The 18,085-nt window shown below is 34.6% G+C and overlaps 1 protein-coding gene across 1 annotated transcript in view; it reads right to left on the bottom strand.

The window, feature by feature from the left end:
* The window catches only part of TRAPPC11 (trafficking protein particle complex 11), an 82,053-nt gene that overhangs the window by 32,452 nt on the left and 31,516 nt on the right, over positions 1 to 18,085 (bottom strand). The window contains exons 16-21 of the mRNA XM_036763180.1: positions 17,328 to 17,389; positions 15,891 to 16,023; positions 12,350 to 12,480; positions 5,909 to 6,064; positions 4,611 to 4,798; positions 4,348 to 4,496 (exon numbers count right to left, since the gene is read on the bottom strand). Coding sequence (XP_036619075.1) covers positions 4,348 to 4,496; positions 4,611 to 4,798; positions 5,909 to 6,064; positions 12,350 to 12,480; positions 15,891 to 16,023; positions 17,328 to 17,389 — 819 coding nt within the window. The remainder of the gene's footprint in view (positions 1 to 4,347; positions 4,497 to 4,610; positions 4,799 to 5,908; positions 6,065 to 12,349; positions 12,481 to 15,890; positions 16,024 to 17,327; positions 17,390 to 18,085) is intronic.

Below are 18,085 nucleotides of genomic sequence, written 5' to 3'. Positions count from 1 at the left end.
ATTATTTTATATGACATAAGATGCAGAACTAAATCTATTTCCGTACCTCAAAAAGATCAAAGAAAAAGGAAAAGGACCCATGTGTACAAAAATAGATACAGCAGCTTTTTGTGGTGGAAAAGAATTGGAAAGTGAGGAGATGCCCACCAATTGGGGAATGGCTGAACAAACTGTAGTATATGACCATGATGGAATACTATTGTGCTGAAAGAGGTGACAAGCAGGGTGCTTTCAGAAAAACTTGGGAAAATTTACATGGACTGATGCAAAGTGAAGTGAGCAAAACCAGGAGAACATTGTACACAGTAACAGTAATATTGTGTGATGATCAATTGTGAATGACTTACCTATTCAATCAAGACAATGATCCAAGATAATTCCAAAGTACTTATGATGAAAACTGCTATCTACCTCCAAAAAAAAGATCTGATGGAGTCTGAATGCAGACTGAGGCATACTTTTTTTACTTTATAAATTTTGGGGGGGAATTTGCGTTTTCTTTTGCAACATAGCTAGTATGGAAATGTTTTCCATGACTGCATATGCATAATCTATATTAAACTGCTTGCCTTCTCAAGAAGAGGGAAGAGAGGAAGAAGAGAACTTGTAACTCAAAAGTTTAAAAAATGAATGTTAAAAATTTTTGTTTACATATCATTGAGATGAAAAATAAAAATAAACAACATAAAAAAGAACTAAATTGATTTTTCACTAAACTGCTTCCCAGTTTTTCTCAGAAGTCCTAGTGAATAACGAGTTCCATCTCTAGTAGTTGGTGTTCTTGAGTATATAGGATACTAGATTACTCTGAACATTTGTTCCTAGGTCTTGTTCACCTGGTCTACCCACTTTTTAAAAAAAATCTAGTATTAGATAAGTTTTCATAATTATTTTTATCATAGTTTGAGTTATGGAACTACCATGCCTCCCTCCTTCCTTTTTCTCATTATGTCCTTTTATATCCCAAACCCTAGGCCTTTTTATTCTTCCAAAAGAATTTCATGATTTTGACCAATTCTATACAATACCTCTTTATCAATCTGATTAAGATAGCACTAAATCTGTGGATAAACCTGGAAAGTATTGTTAATTTTACCATATATGAATAGCATGGTCTAGCCATGAACACTGAATTTCTCACTGATTCAAAGTGGTTGTTCTTCTATTTCTGTAAAAATTGCTTTGTAGTTCTATTTATGTAAGTCCTATATATTTTTTTGTAGGATAATTCACACATATTTAAAGCATTTTCTTATTTTTTCTTCCTTTCTCTTCCTGGTAGGTACTGTAAGTAATATACAGAAAAGTTTATGATTTATGTCAATCCTGCTATTTACTAAAGTTGTATCAATTTCAGGGAATTTCTAGAGTTCTCCAGTTAATATCACATCACCTACAAACAGAAATTATTTTGCCTCCTCTATGGCAATGCTTATTCTCTTAATTTCCTTTCTTTGTATTGCTTACAGCTAGTATTTCTAGCACTATGTCAAATAATAGTGGAGACAAAAGGCAATCTTGCTTTATCCCTAATCTTACTGGGAGAGTTTCTCGTATATCTCCATTACAAATAATGCCAGAATTTGGTTTTAGATATACACATTTTCTGTATTGGGGAAAGGGTCTTTTATTGTTATGTTCTCCATTGATTTTAACATGATTCCTATGTTTCATGTCATTGGTTTTTTCTGCATCTTTGGATATAATTATGTATTGATTACTTTTGTTATTAATATGTTTCTGTTTATATTATGTTTATAATTTTCATAATGTTGAACCATCCCTGCATTTCTAGTAAAAATCCAAACTGCACAGCAAAATTTTTTAAAATTCCTACAGACTCTGTTAATACATTTTTCCCCAGTAATATTCAATTCAATCTAATTTAGTGAACATTTATTAGATGTCTACTATATGCCAAGCATCATACCAGGTACTACGGAAACAAAGACAAAAGACAGTTTTCTATATTTTTCTCTCTCCTTAGTTAAGATATCAGTACTATTTTGTCTCCAGAGTTTAATAAAATGCTTTCTTTCTCTATGTTTGCCATTTATATAGCACATATCTTATCTATCATTTAAATATTTGACATAACGATGATTTTCTTGTCATTGACTTTTTTGGGGGCATATGCCTATGAGTGGAATCTCTGGATCAAAGAATAAGGACATTTTAGTTACTTTCTTTGCTTAATTTCAGATTGCTTTCCAGAATGACTGTGCCAATTCACGTTCCACCAACGATACATTAGCGTACCTGTCTTTTCACCACCCCTCCAACCTTGATTATTCTTATCTTTTGTCATCTTTGCCAAATTGCTAGCTGTGCAGTAAAACCTCAGGGTTCTTTTGATTTGCATTTTTCTTATTACTGTTTTAGAGCATTCCTTTATATAGTTACCTATAGTTTGAAGTTCTTTCAGAACTTTTTATATCCTTTGACCACTTATCTGTTGAGGAATGGCTTTTGGTTTTATAATATGTGTATTATCTTGGTTGTCAAGTTCTTATCAGAGACGTTTGATGAAAAGATTTATTTTCTCCCTAGTGTGGTTTTTTTGGGGGGGAAACCTAGGTCCAGAGTTTCTCTGGATTTTTCAATTTACTCTTAGACTCAATAACAATATGTGAACAGTGAATTATTACCTAGTTCTTTTGAGCGGTACAAACTTGCTTTTTTTTATTTCTTAAGTTTATCTTGTATGCTGCATTTATATTTCAAAGACTGAGCAGTCCTAGCTTTTTCTTGTTTTCCTTTCTTTCCGTTGCTCTCACCGACTGTGTCTAGGCTGGAAGTACAGCAACCACTCATTGGTCTGATTCCAATAGTGATCAGCAAAGAAGACTTGACCTGTTTTGTTTTTCCAATCTGCCTGTAACAACTGTGACATTGTTTGATATTGTATAAACGACAGGACTCCACTGTGGAGTTACTTTAGACTAACGGCCCTAAGGACCATTGTTCTGACTGGATGAGGCTCATGGCTGATTCCAGAGAATATGTGCCAATACCCATTTCTGAGATCTCCAATTACAAATATGGACCCTCAACCAATTTCTGATTCCAGTGAGGAAACTTCTCCATCTGAGTCTGGTATAAATAAGTGACTCAAAGTATTTCCCCATCACATCTGGGTTTGATTAGGAATGTACCCTCCCATATTTAGGATTAGTTACTTGTTACATTAATTACTTGTTCTCAACCAAGCCCATTATTACAATATAAAACTTCCCTACTCAAACCCCACATCGAGCACTTCTCCCATCCAGATTTTACCACTGTACACATCTCCCACATTTGAGTGATTCTGATCCTGTTTGGCCAAATCTGTCTGTGTTGCCATATAGTGAGTGTGTCTGTGTATGCTGTCATTTTTGCCGACTTGCTGCACTGCATAGTAATAAAACTCATGTTTTCATGACCTTTCCACAAGTATCAATTTCCTCTAAATCCTCAAACCCAGGTCTTTGCTCTAACCCAAGTCATGAGGCCAAAGAGAACAATGCCTCTCCTGGGGCAGCCTGGTGGTCTCCTACTCTCAGAGGCATGTCACATTAGTAGTAGTAGATAGATTTCATGTGAATGCCAAATTGGCTCTAGTCTTGCTAGAGCTCAGAACTCCCAAGCTCAAGTGTATCACCAATTTCATAATTCCCAGCAGCAAACATTCCAGGTAAGCAACATCATGCCCAATACAACCACAGCTTTTTCAAAAGAAATACTTAGAAGTCAATTATTTTAAAAGCCTATTTATTACTTTCTGGAGGATCATGTTCAACTTTACAGGATTAAGTATTCCTCTGAGAGAAATGGTTTTCCTTTACTTTTCAATAAATCACGTTCTAATTTTTCTTTTCCTTTCTTATTGTGCTGAGTATTTCTTAATGATTCTAATAAGTTCTTCAGTTCTTTATCAGTTTCTTCATGGTTGCATGCAATACTTCCTCTTTGACTTGACAACTCTATAGCTTGGCAGCCACATTTCTGGCTAAGATAAATCTGGGATTCCTCTCTAGTGGCATGTTATGGAATCTATCAATTTACACTTACTCCTTGAATTCTAATACTTTAAGACAATATTCTTTTGGGAAGACCTGAAATTTGGTATTTAGGTTTTTTGTTTCTTTGGGATTGGGGGGAGATGAGGGAGGGAAGAAGATCAATGACTATTAAACTTTCTCTTTGAGCTCTATCTTCCAGATACTTTTTTGAAAATTACAGAGACCTTATCTATTCTTCCAATTTTTCAGCCTTTGGATTTTGATCTAATATATCTTTAGTCATTCCTTTTTTTAGTTCTGCTTCCTCCATGGCCCTTTTTGATAAAGAAGAGGAAAAGTGTACCTGGTTTCAAACCAGCAGTGAGCTTCACATCTCTGATTAGGGTCTTCTCTTGTGACCGAATGGTGACAGTCAAACAATACATTTCATTAGTCAAGGCAGGGGGCTCGTGTCGGAGATGAACAGAAATGTTTGGAACTCTGGAAATGATCCTTTAAAAAAACATATCTAAGCTCAAAACACAGAAAACTTATTTTTTAAAACAAGTTTTCTTAAAATAAAACAAAACCATCACATCTTAATTCTGACCAACGAAGAAGACTTACATAGTGTTTGCTTGAATTATTATGCTGTCCCAATGAACTTCATTATCTGGTAACTTAGGTCGTCTTTTGAAAGAACGTGCAGCCTGCAGTGCTTCTTGGGAGGAAGCAGCATCTCCTCCTCCTCCCTGCCAACTTAGAATCACACATCTTCCAATTTCACTGCCCAGGATTAGATCCACTGAGGAAATCTAAAACAAAGCATTCTTTGAAAAGCTCCATTTCACACATTTGACAACTTCAACCCCAGTCTGTTATGGTCTGTTTTGATGGCCATATTGCCTTTAACTTCTAAACTCACAAATTTGACTTCAAACATTTACAAAAAATGCCATAAAATTTTTATTGATTAAAAGAGATAGATTCAAATTCACAATGTGTATATGAGGTGGGGGAAGCAAACCCAGCATTTCACAGAACTAACAGCATTCTGACTTCTGAAGAATGCTACTCAGCTTCAACTAAAAAGTATAAGTTTTATTATTAAAATAATAAGAACAAAGCTAAAAATAAAGGTTGCAATTGTTATTTTGGTGGAACTGTTTACTTAAAAAGTAAAAAAAAAAAATAAACATTTGGGATAAATGTAGCCAGTCATTCAAAACTAAGAGACTTAAAACTTCAAATCCAAAATAAGAAAGCCATCGTATTTCTGTTGTTATTATAAACATATTCATCTGCATATACACTTCTAACAAAAGCCCTATTTCAAAACCTTACCATAAGATGGACTCTAAGCTCTTGATGACTAATGGCAAGGGACAGTAAGTTCTGGCAGGTCCTGCACCAAGTTGTAGAGACATTTGAGGTCAGGCTCAGTGACTGGATGGCCCTTGTCTGAGGATAGTCTAGGTGTGGGACAAATCACCACCAGACTGGCTGTGAGGTAGTGAATTTGTATACCAAAGAAATCCCTGAAGACCTTTCACTAAGTCATTGAGGAGAAGTGATATACGTCAATGAGGGAGTATCCAAACCAGTGAACACATAGATGGAAATATTTAAGTATGCTAATGGGCCAAACTCCAATATGATTCTATAGTACAAATGGCTCCAGAGACTGCATTACCCGATTATTCCTTTTCAACCAATACAGATATAACTTCAAGAAGCAAATAACTGAAAAGGACAAGACATTTTGATTATTCTAGATTAAATTACCTATTACTCAAATACAACTTAATTTTATCTTTTTTATAATATGCAATATGCAAAGGAATGTTCATACATAAAAGATATAGAATTATCAGTCCATTTAATGACATAACCTTATGTAAGCATTTTCAAATTCAGTAACTAACCTCAATCTTCTTTCCCACATCTTCAGTTTTTGCAACAAATTTAAAGGTAAACTTCCTTGTTTTACCAGGAACTAGACACATGGCTCCTTGGGTTGAATGTTCCAAAACATCACCCACTTGGTGTGTATCTTCTATCACACAGAACTGGTTATATTCCTGTATGAGGCATTGTAAATTTCAATCTCAAATTACTCAATCCAATTTAGAAAAATACAGGTGTCTTCCATCTAATGATATCAATGTACCTTACAAACATTATAAAATGTTAAATACTGACATTTGCAGATTAATAAATTATAGAGAGAATTAAAGATATCCTGCCGGATTGAGTCACTGACATTTAAAAAGAGAACACAATACTTTCAATTAAATCTCTTGACTTGGATAATACTGATGTTGAAAAATACATCTTCAGATTGTATCCTTTTGTCATGAGGTGAAAATATAGTCAACATATGTTAATAAATTTGTCTTTACTAAGTGCCACTCTTTCTTCATAATATAAAAAGTTGAAATAAGAGAATGTATAAAAGCAAACTGACAGCCTTTAAGTCAAGGATGCAGCTTTAACACATATCCATAATTTAACACAAGACTTAACAGCTTTAATTCTCAGTTCCACCACTTATTAGGTGTGTGACATTGGACAAGTCACATTAACTTTTTATCCTTAAACTGTGCCAATGTTAAGATCAAATTAGATACAAGGGCTGTGCTTTGCAAGCTTATATAGGGATATGTAAAATGTCATTTGTTATCACAAAGAACAATTTCTGGTTATTATTTGATAAGGAATTGTTTACTATTAATAGGTGAGACAGAAATGAAGAACAATGAAATAACTATCTGATGTCTTAACTTGAACTCAGAAGTGGCTTCTACTATAGTGAATGGTGACAGCTTACTGACTTAAAAGAGATACTTTAAGGATGAGATCAATATTATAGCAATAGCTAGTATTTATAGAGTGCTTTTAAGATTGCAAAACACATTACAGTATCTGTTACTTTATCCTCACAATAATCCTTGGAGGGTAGGTGCTTTTACAGATAAGGAAACTGGGTCAGGGGTTCAGGACTTGCCCAGGGTCAAACAGCCAGTAAGTGTCTGAGGATGAATTTAAACTCAGGTCTTCTGGACTTCAAGTCCAGAACTTCATCTACTGTGCCACTTTGCAGCTTTTAGCTGCTTTTCTGCGTAATGGTAAATCTCACAAAATGGGGAGGACTTAAGGAGTCTGCTACAACAAAGACCCTTATGGAGCTAACAATGATAATTAGCCTATGCATACTTTTCACCTGACAAAAACAGCCCACTCATTTATTTTTTGTGTTTCAATTCTAAGGCACTTTTGGGGGGGGAGAAGTCAGTCTGATTTACATGGAAAAAGTCAGCTTTTCTCCATCAGAAATCTCTCTAGAGAGGAGCATGTGTCCATTTCAATCCCCTCCACCCTTGAAATTGGCAAACTTGCCCCTTTTTATAGCCTGAAGTGACAAGTTAGGAAGGGGCTCTTATCAGATACTGTGCAAATTCTGAACTTGTTAAAATGGACTGACTCAAGCAAATAAGGACAAAGGGGGTGGAAATGCCAACAACCCTGAGACATTAGCAATTCATTCTGCTTGAATTCTCTATATATTTGATGCTGTTAAATAACATCACCTTGAAATTCTGTCCTTCCTGAATTACAGCATCTCTTGATTCTTCTAATACTTCTCTAATTGTTTTGTTTCCTTCAATGAATCCTCTCCCTCTTTTCACTGCTTAACACATGACATTTTATCTCTCATCTCTGGACCTTGGCACTCTCTGTTTCCTATCCCTGAAAATGCACCTCTTCCTCACTTCCACCTAATAAAGTCTATTATGTCCTTCAAGACTCAACCCAGATACAGTCTGGGAACCAAGATAGTAGAATAGGCAGGAAACCGCTTGAATTCTCCCAAATTCACCTCTCACAAGTATAAAATATAGCCTTAAAACAAATTCTGGAAAGACAGAATTAACAAAAGGGAGGAGTGAAACAATTCCACAGCCCAAGACAACTTGGAAGGTCAGTTGAAAAGGTCTGTCTCACTTGGGCAAAAGCGGAATGCAGGGCAGGTCAGGCAGTATCCCAGCAGGCCCTGCCTCAGCAAGCCAGCAGGAGGCCCTGAGCCCCGGTGCAGATCAGTGAAAAAAATGAGTAAAAAACAAACAAAAAGAACCTGACCATAGAAATTTATTTATCAAAACTCAAACTCAGAAGAGGATAACAATGTAAAAATGCCTACATTAAAAGTCTCAAAGAAAAACAAGAATTGATCTCAGGCCCAAAAAGAACTCTTAGAAGAGCTCAGAAAGGACTTTAAAAATGAAATAAGAGAGATAGAAGAAAAACTGGGGAAAAGAAATGAGAAAAAACAGTCAACTGCTTGATAAAGGAAGCACAAAAATGGAAAAAGATGTACAAAAAAGTACTGAAGAAAATAACTTAAAAAGCAGAATTAGCCAAATTAAAAAGGAGGTAAAAAAGCTAACTGAAGAAAATAACTCCTTAAAAATTAGAATTGGACAAGTGGAAGCTAATGATTTAATGAGACATCAAGAATCAAATAAATAAAATTTTAAAAATTAAATAATAGAAGAAAATGTAAAATATCTCATTGGAAAAACAACTGATCTGGAAAACAGACCTGGAGAGATAATTTAAGAATTATTGGTCTACCTTAAAGTCATGATCAAAAAAAGGACCTGAACATCATATTTCAAGAAATTATCAAAGAAAACTGCCCTGATAGCCTAAAACCAGAAGGCAAAATAGACAATGAAAGAATCTACTGATCACTTCCTGAAAGAAAGCCCAAAATGAAAATTCCCAGAAACATTACAGCCAAATTCCAGAATTCCCAGGTGAAGGAGAAAATATGGCAAGCAGCTAGAAAGAAACAACTAAAATATCGTGGAGGCACAGTAAGGATTACACAGGATTTAGCAGCTTCCATACTAAGGTTTTGGAGGGCATGGAATACGATATTCTGAAAGGCAAAGGAGCTAAGACTACAACCAAAATCACATACCCAGCAAAACTGAGCATTTCAGGGGGAAAAATGGTCATTCGTTGAAATAAAAGACTTTCAAGCTTTGCTGGTAAAAAGAACAGAGCTGAACCTTCAAACACAAGACTCAAGAGAAACATAAAAAGAAAGATAAAAATAAAGGATTCGACAATGCTAAACTGCATCCTTACATGGGAAGATGATACTTTTAACTCTTAAGAATGTATCACTATTACTGCAGTTAGAAGGAGTACCTAGAGGGTGCTAGCATAAGGAGACTTCAAGGGGTGAGAAAGAGGATTATAACTGGGAGCAGAAGGAAGGGTAAATTAAATGGGGTAAATTCTCTTACACGAAGAGGCACGGAAGATCTATTACAGTGAAAAAGACAGCATAACACGAACCTTACTTTCACTGGAACCGGCTGAAAGAGTGAATACCATACACAATCAGTTGAATATAGAATTTTATCTTACCCTATAGGGAAGTAGGAGGGGAGGAGAACAAGAAAAGGGAGGGAGGGAGAAAGAACTGATAGAAGCGAGGGCAGATTGGGGAGGCAGTGATCAGAAGCAAAACACTGCTGAGGAGGGAAAGGTAGAAGGAGAGAGAAGGATAAAGAGGATGGGGGGGAAATACACAGTCAGTAATCATCATTATGCACGTGAACAGGATGAACTCATCCATAAAATGGAAGTGGATAGCAGATTGGATTAAAAACCAGAATCCTAGAACATGTTGTTTACAAGAAACATACTTGAAGAAGAGAGACACATAGAGTAAAGGTAAGCAGCTGGAGCAGAATCTATCATGCTTCAGCTAAAGTAAAAAAGCAGGGTAGCAATCATGATCTCAGACAAAGTAAAAGCAAAAATAAATCTACTTAAAAAGATAAGAAAACTACATCTTGCTAAAATGCATCATAGACAATGAAGTAATATCAATACTAAACATATATGCACCAAGTGGTATGACATCCAAATTCTTAAAAAATTAAGTCAGTTATAAGAAATAAACAGTAAAACTATACTAGTGGGGGACCTCAACTTTCCCCTCTCAGAACTAGATAAATCTAACCACAAAATAAATAAGAAAGAAGGTAAGGCTCTGGAAAATAACAAATGGGGATAGAAAAGAATATACTTTTTTCTCAGCTGTACATGACACGTATCCATGTATTAGGGCAGAAAAACCTCACAATCAAATGTAGAAAGGGAGAAATATTAAATGCATCCTTTTCAGATCATGATGCAGTAAAAATCATATTCAATAACGGACAGTAGAAAGATAGATTAAAAATTTATTGGAAACTAAATAATCTAAAGAATGAGCAAGTCAAAGAACAAATCACAGAAACAATAATTTGATTAAGGAGAATGACAATAATGAGACAACATACCAAAATTATTTATGGGATGCCGCCAAAGCAGTACTTAGGGGAAAATTAATATCTCTAAGTGCTTACATCAATAAAATAGTGAGAGAGCAGATCAATGAATTGGGCACACAACTAAAAGAAACCGGAAAAAGCACAAATTAAATATCTCCAAGTAAATACCAAATTGGAAATCCTGAAAACCAAAGGTGAGATTAATAAAAGTGAAAGTAAGAAAACTAAAACCCAGAACTGGTTTTATGGGGAGAAAAAAACTCCAGTAAGATAGATAAACCACTGGTTAATTTGATTTTAAAAAAAGAAAGAAGCAAACCAAATATCCAGAATCAAAGATGAAAAGGGTGAATTTACCACCAATGAAGAGGAAATTAAAACAATCATTAGGAAATATCTTGCCCAATTACATGTCGATAAATCTGGCAATCTGAACAAAATTAATAAATATTTACAAAAAATATAAATTGCCCAGATTAACGGAAGAGGAAACAAAACACCTAAATCACCCCTTTTTGGAAAAGGAAATTGAACAAGCCATCAATGAACTCCCCAAGAAAAAGTCCCCAGGGCCAGATAGATTCTCAAGTAAATTCTATCAAACATTCAAAGAACTATTAATTCCAAAACTATATAAACTATTTAGAAAAATAGGCAAAAGAGTCCTACCAAATTCCTTTTATGACACAAATATGGTGCTAACACCTAACACAGGAAGAGCTAAAATACAGGAAAAAAGCTATAAACCAATTTTCCCGATGAATTTTGATGCAAAAAATTTAAATAAAATGCTAGCAAGGGATTACAGAAATCTACTACTAGAATCACAGACTATGACCAGGTAGGAATATACCGGGAATTCAGGGGTGGTTCAATATTAGGAAAATTATCAGCAGAACTAATCACATCAATAACAAAACCAACAGAAACCATATGATTATCTCAACAGATACAGCACTCATTCCTATTAAAAACACTAGAAAGCATAGCAATAAATGGAATTTTCCTTAAAATGATAAGTAGCATCTATCTAAAACCATCAGCAGGCATTATCCATAGTGGAGATAAGCTGGAATCCTTCCCAATAAGATCAAGGGTGCAGCAAGGATGCCCATCATCACCACAATTATTCAATATTGTACTAGATATGTTAGCTATAGCAGTAAGAGGAGAAAAAGAATTGGAAGGAATTAGAATACACCAACAAAATTAACACTCTTTGCTGATGATGACAGTATACTTAGAGAGTTCTAGAGAATCAACTAAAAAGCTAGTTGAATTAACAACTTTAGCAAAGTTGCAGAATATAAAATAAACCCACATAAATCATCAGCATTTCTACATATAACCAACAAAGCCCAGCTGCAAGAGATAGAAAAAATCCATTTAAAATAACTGTAGATAATACAAAATACTTGGGAGTCCACCTGCCAAGACAAAGTCAGAAACTACGTGAACACAATTACAAAACACTTTTCACACAAATAAAGTCAGATCTAAACAATTAGAAAAATATCAACTGTTCGTGAATAACTCAAGCCTGCAACTTACATTTTGAATAATTTTAAACCGCAGAATTTTAGCATATGATCACAAATTTAGCCTTCAAAGATGTTAAGATATACAGATTAGCTTGTTCTAAGTATTTATTTTAAATATATTGGAATTAGTAATTAAAATAGCAAAAAGGAGAAAACAGTTTTCCAACTTAACACCATCCTAACAATGATGCACACCATATAAAATGCTTAGATTTCATAAATGTGGCACAAAAATAAAAACTACAACCAAGGTAGCATTTTCAACATTTTGTTGTAAAGGCAGTTAGCCTGCTCATAAATAAGATTTGCAATATGAATTCATTTCAAGGCTGATCACACAGAAATACTTTTGTCATTACAAATTCATCAATAACTAAAAATATATTAAATTTGCTAGTTTAAAGCAAACTTCATTAAAATAAAACACTTCCCCTTCCACCAAGTGAATAAACAAATCAAAATATATTACCTGATTATTAAAGCTAACACAGAGCTTGGAAAACCTGATGGGATGCGGACAATCAGCTTTCAGGTAAATATCAAACTGAACAGGCACATCCACATGAAAGCTTGGGGCTAGAAATCTGGCTTTGCACTGTACTAGAAAAAAAAAGGAAAGAGAGAAGTCACATACTTCCAGGCACTGGTCCTACATTCGTTTTTTTTCTTCAAAACTTATTCTTCAGAAAGGATGCATTTTTATATTAGACATTTTTATTGCACTTAAAACATTTCAATCTCAGCAGAAATAACTGTAGTTCAAAGACAAATAAGTAAAAACAGAAGTTTTTGAAAATGAAGATGCAGTGTTGTATTTCATTTTAAATGAAGAAAGAGAATTTTTTATAGGATTGGACAAAATAACAAAACTCATTTGGAAGAAAAAAAGGTCAAGATTGTGAAGAAATATAGTGAAAAGAAGTAGTTAGAAGAGGACTTAATGCTACGAGATCTTAAACTACATTATAACAAGCAATCATCATAAAAGTTAGCTAGTACTAAGTAAAAAAATAGAAAAGTAGATCACTGGAAATGACTAGAAACAAACATACATGGGAGGCTAGCATCTAATAAATAAACTCAAGAATACAAATTACTTGGAAGAGCAATCTCTATTTTACAAGAAGCAGATAATTTCTAAGGTCTCTTCCAATTCAGATTACACATGAAATTTCAAATGGATAAATGACCTAAACATAAAACAAAACAAAAAAACTACACTGTAAAAAAAATCAGAACAGAATGGAAACTTATAGATGGAATAATTTGTAAGCACACAAAAAGACAATAAAAGATGATCCCAAATTTTAGAAAACTAAAGCAGCTTTTGCACATACACACATTCAGAGAAATCAATGCAACTATGATCTAAAAGAAGATAAAACTTGGGGGAAAAAATTTGCATTAAATATAACTTTTATAGAAGTATGACATTCAAAATCAATAAGGAATTGACGGAAATTTTCAAAGGTTGAAAGCCACTCCCCAATAGATAAGTGCTCAAAATAAAATAAAAAGTTTTCAAAAGAAACACAAGCTATCCATAATGTCATAAAAAAAGAGTTCAAAATCACAATTAACAAAGAAATGTAAATTAAAATAGTTTGGAGGTATCACTTCATATCCATCAAGCTAGCAAAGTTGCTAAAATATGGGAGAGCTCATTGTTGGAAAGGCTGTGGGAAGAGAGACAAGAAAATTTATTGCTGCTCATGTTTTGAATAGGTTGAAGTCTCTAGGAAAAAAAAATTAATTACGTGAGAAAGTTTTTTTTTTAATTTTAAAAACTCTGAATTGTAAGCATACTGAAAATTTTTTCAAATTCTTCATTTTTTACTAACAAATATTTTATTTCAAATAGTGATCATAGAGCTAATAAGCTCTAAAGACTTACCTTCCATTTTCCAATTTAGATTTTTTAAAATATTAGTAAAAATAAGAATTCCATCACAATGTTATGGCTGTTTATTATCATTGCTATCTTAAAAAGTAAAGAAAGTTTTTGTACTATTTGATTCTATGGAAAAATTCACTTTAAATAGAAATAATAGCACTGAGCAATTCTATACACCAGAGAGGACTGAATGAGTACGAAAAGCAAGTTCGTAGCTACAACTAATTTTACAAAGTACACAAAAAACTCATTCGTGTTTGAGTGTCAACAATGCCTTAAATTTAAACAATATTTATAATTATGGATACTGTTTCATCTTTGCAATGCAAATTAGTTGTTTGAATTAACTATTAATTGAAAAAAAGCAAAACAACAAGACAAATACCTTAAATAACTAGTAAAAGAATTGGAAATCTCCCTACATGTTCTTCTCATTAGTAATGTTCATGTGCAAGATGCAATATGTATATTCTACAATAAAAGAGAATATGAATCTTCTGACTTAGCTGCATAAAGTATATATAGATAATTCAACAAAAAAGGGAGAACACAATTTAGATGCAATTGCTTTGCTGAAATTTAGTTCGGAGGTTCCTTCCTCATAGCATGGCATGCAATTTCTTTAACATGCTCCACATGCTGTAGGTAAAACAAAGGTACCAAAATATTTTTGTCACATGACATATAAAAATATGCAACATTAAGCTTGGATTGTTAAGGCTGGCAAAGGCATGCAAAAATATACAGTGCAATTAATATTCCATGCAAGTTTTGGTGTGGTAACTTTTCTCACATAATTTTTATACCCTCAGACCCAAGGAACTCAACACTGGGACTAAATCCCTTTGAGGTTACTGACAGCAAGAAAAGATTCACACAGACAAAAATTGTTCATGTAAGCATCATCTCCAATGTCAGAAAGCTGAAAACAAAGTACTGGGGAATGGATGAACCAATTACAACATATGAATACAATTAAATATTGCTAGACCATAAAAGATAATGAATATGAAGAATTCAAAGAAATACATAAGAAAATCTATATGAAGTGATACAGAACTAATCAAGTGGAACAAAAAAAGCTCAGCAAAGACTTCTGGATAGTAAAACAAAAAAATTTCTAAGCATCACAACTGTGACACATGTCACTTGGTATGGTCATGTTTAGTGACAGTGAACTAGAAAGGGAAAAAAATGAAGCAGTCAGACTCTCAGCTTCTCAGTCCCCATCCCCCCCCGCCCCCCGCCATAGTATTTTATTTTTTCCATTACAGGTAAAGATAGTTTTCAACATTGGCTTTTATAAGATTTTGAGTTCCAAATTTTTTTTCTCCCTCCCTTTCCTCCCCCTTCCCCAAGACAGCAAGCATTCTAACATAGGCCATACATGTACAATAATATTAAACATATTTCCCCATTAATCATGTTATGAAATAAGAATCAGAACAAAAGGGAAAAACCACGAGAAAAAAAAAAACGAAAAAAGAAAATGGTAGCTTCGATCTGCATTCAGACTCCATAGTTCTTTTTCTGGATGTGGATAGCGTTTTCCATCATGAATCTTCTGGAATTGTCTTAGATCACTGTATTGCTGATAAGAGCTAAGTCTATCAAAACTGATCATCTCACAATGTTGCTGTTACTATGTACAATGTTCTCTTGATTTCTACTCACTTCACTCAGCATCAGTTCATGTAAGTTCTGTCCAGGTTTTTCTGAAATCTGCCTGCTAATCATTTCTTATAGCACAATAGTATTCCATTACATTCATATACCACAACTTGTTCAGCCATTCTTCAGCTGATGGGCATCTCCTCCATTTCCAATTCTTTGCCACCACAAAATGAACTTCTATAAATACTTTTGTACATGTAGGTCCTTTCCTCTTTTTTATGATCTCTTTGGGATACACATCTAGTAATGGCATTTCAGCTTATCACTCTTAAGAGAGTCATGGGAAAAAAGTCAATAGGAAAATGAGAGAAAATATAGAACAGCTGACTATGAAATATAACACATTGAAAATTCTTCCTTTGACCGCATATTTATCCATTTTTTTCTGAACATAGTAATTTTATAGGAGTCATTTCAATAAATATAATCATTCATTACTTACCAAATGGTACAAAATCCTGAACACCTATTGTGAAAATATTGCTGCCTGCTAAGGAAACACGATCAGCCCATAGTTTCTGGGCAGTTTTCACAGCTGACATATCACAATCAGGTTCTGGATCAGGAATTTCATTCTGTACCAATATAAAGTTACACAATTCATTTGCTTTAGATCAAAGAAAGAAAACTGAAAAAAGAGAGATCTCCAATTTATCAGTCAATCATTAAGTTTTTATTACCCACTATCAGGCACTATGCAAGATGCTGGGGTAACAATAACAACAAAACACCCCGGTCTCTAGATGCTTACATGTAATCAATGGAGATAATGTGTGTGTGTATGTGTATATAGAACAAGTACAAGGTAGTTTGGGAATAAGGCCATTAGCAACTGGAAGAGATCAGGAAAAGTTTTGTGCAAAGGGTGGTGCTTGAGCTATGTCTCAAAGGAAATGAGAGATTCTATTAAGGTGTAGGTGAGGAAAGATTGTATTCCAGACATGGGAAAGAGCCAGCATAAGGGTACGAACATGGGATATGGAGTGGTGATGAGAGTAAGAGAGGGCCAGTCTGGAAAGAGTGACTCAAGAGGCTGGGGTCAGGTTATGAAAGCCAGTTAGAGCTTATATTTGATCTTACAGGGAATAGGGGCAATAGAGTTCATTGAGTAGGAGAGTGACAAGTGCAAAATGTTTAAGGAAAATCACTTTGGCAGCTAGATGGAGGATGGACTAAAGAGAAGAGAGCTAAGAGACAGAATAATTAGGAAGCTACTGCAAAGCTCTATGCAAGAGGTGATGAAAGCCTGCACTTTGGAAGTGGCTGTGATTAGCGAGAAGGGGATGGATGTGAGGGAAATTGTGAGGACAAGTAGAAACAATAGGATTTGCCAACTGACTGGATATGTAAGTGAAGGAAAGTGCAAAGTCAAAGATAACATTAAGGTTGTAAACCTGAGAGATTGGAAAGATGGTAGCGAAGTTTAGTAGAAAGATGTAGAGGGCCAGCTCTGAGAAAGTCCTTGGGCTGATAACTCAGCACGTGGGCTCTTCATCCCTCTCTCGGCATACATGTGCTGCTCAGGATAGAGGCTCTTCAAGCCTCCTCGGTACACACATGCTCTGTCTAAAACCCTCACAGCACACTGCTAAATAGCACCTGTGGGCTATTAACCAATTTTTTTTACAGCAAAAGGGGAACTAAGCTCAAGGAAGTCATGCATTATGCAAATGCCTCACACGTGGATTTGTTGATTCTGCTTGCCTAAAAGGTATATAAGCCCTGTTCCTCTGCATAATAAATGGAGCTGTTCTTTACTCTCCCGCCTGGCCCGTGTTATGTGTTTTTCTTTTCACTCTCCATGGCATTTGGCCATTTAGGCACCACAGCCGCTGGCGGCAGAAAGGTACATTTGGGGAGAAAGAAAATGAGATCTTACCATTAAAACATTCATAAGGTTCTTTTCTATTCGAGATTTCTGGTCATCTTTTAGGGTAGAAGCTAATATGAAAAAGGATTTAAAAAATAGAAGTCATACAAGTGATTAAAGTGTTCTAAATTTTTTTTAAAAGCAGCATGCACACATGCTGGACTTAGAATGAATAAAACTAGGGTTCAAATCTCACCTTTGATATATACTTGCTCTAAAACCCTGGGCAAGTAACTTAATCTTTCTAAGCTCTATGCAATACTAAAAAATATTAAATTAGAGATGAAGTCTCACACCCACCAAATCATAGATGGCCTGAACTGACATAAAGAAAAATGAAAATTCCCTTTAAGGACATAGGTGCCAAAAATGAGGCCTTAAGATGGTTTAGTACAATACTGAATTTGGATACTCTATTTGGCCCAAAAGCACTTCAACTCTCATTGTGAAAAATCACTTTCTCCTATCTACGTATGCATATATATGAAAATACATATATGTGTATATATATACATATATATATAATATACATACATATATTAAAAACTATGATATTTTTATGTACAACATCCAAACTTTGATTTAGGAATCCCTCAGAAATCCTGCTATCTGCCCTGCTGATGCTCCCTACCACCAAACCTAGAAGAGCCATCCTCCAGGTACACTTAACCTCCCTCCTGAGATTATGCCCCCACTTCCCTGGGCAGCTAATTCCATTCAACTTTGGAACTCAACCCTGAGACTGAGCTGTGCTCACTGGTGAATAA

Source organism: Trichosurus vulpecula, chromosome 6, assembly GCF_011100635.1.
Source record: "Trichosurus vulpecula isolate mTriVul1 chromosome 6, mTriVul1.pri, whole genome shotgun sequence".
Lineage (NCBI taxonomy): Eukaryota > Metazoa > Chordata > Mammalia > Diprotodontia > Phalangeridae > Trichosurus > Trichosurus vulpecula.
The sequence above is the reverse complement of the archived record's forward strand: the minus strand, read 5'-3'. Positions and strand labels throughout refer to the sequence as shown.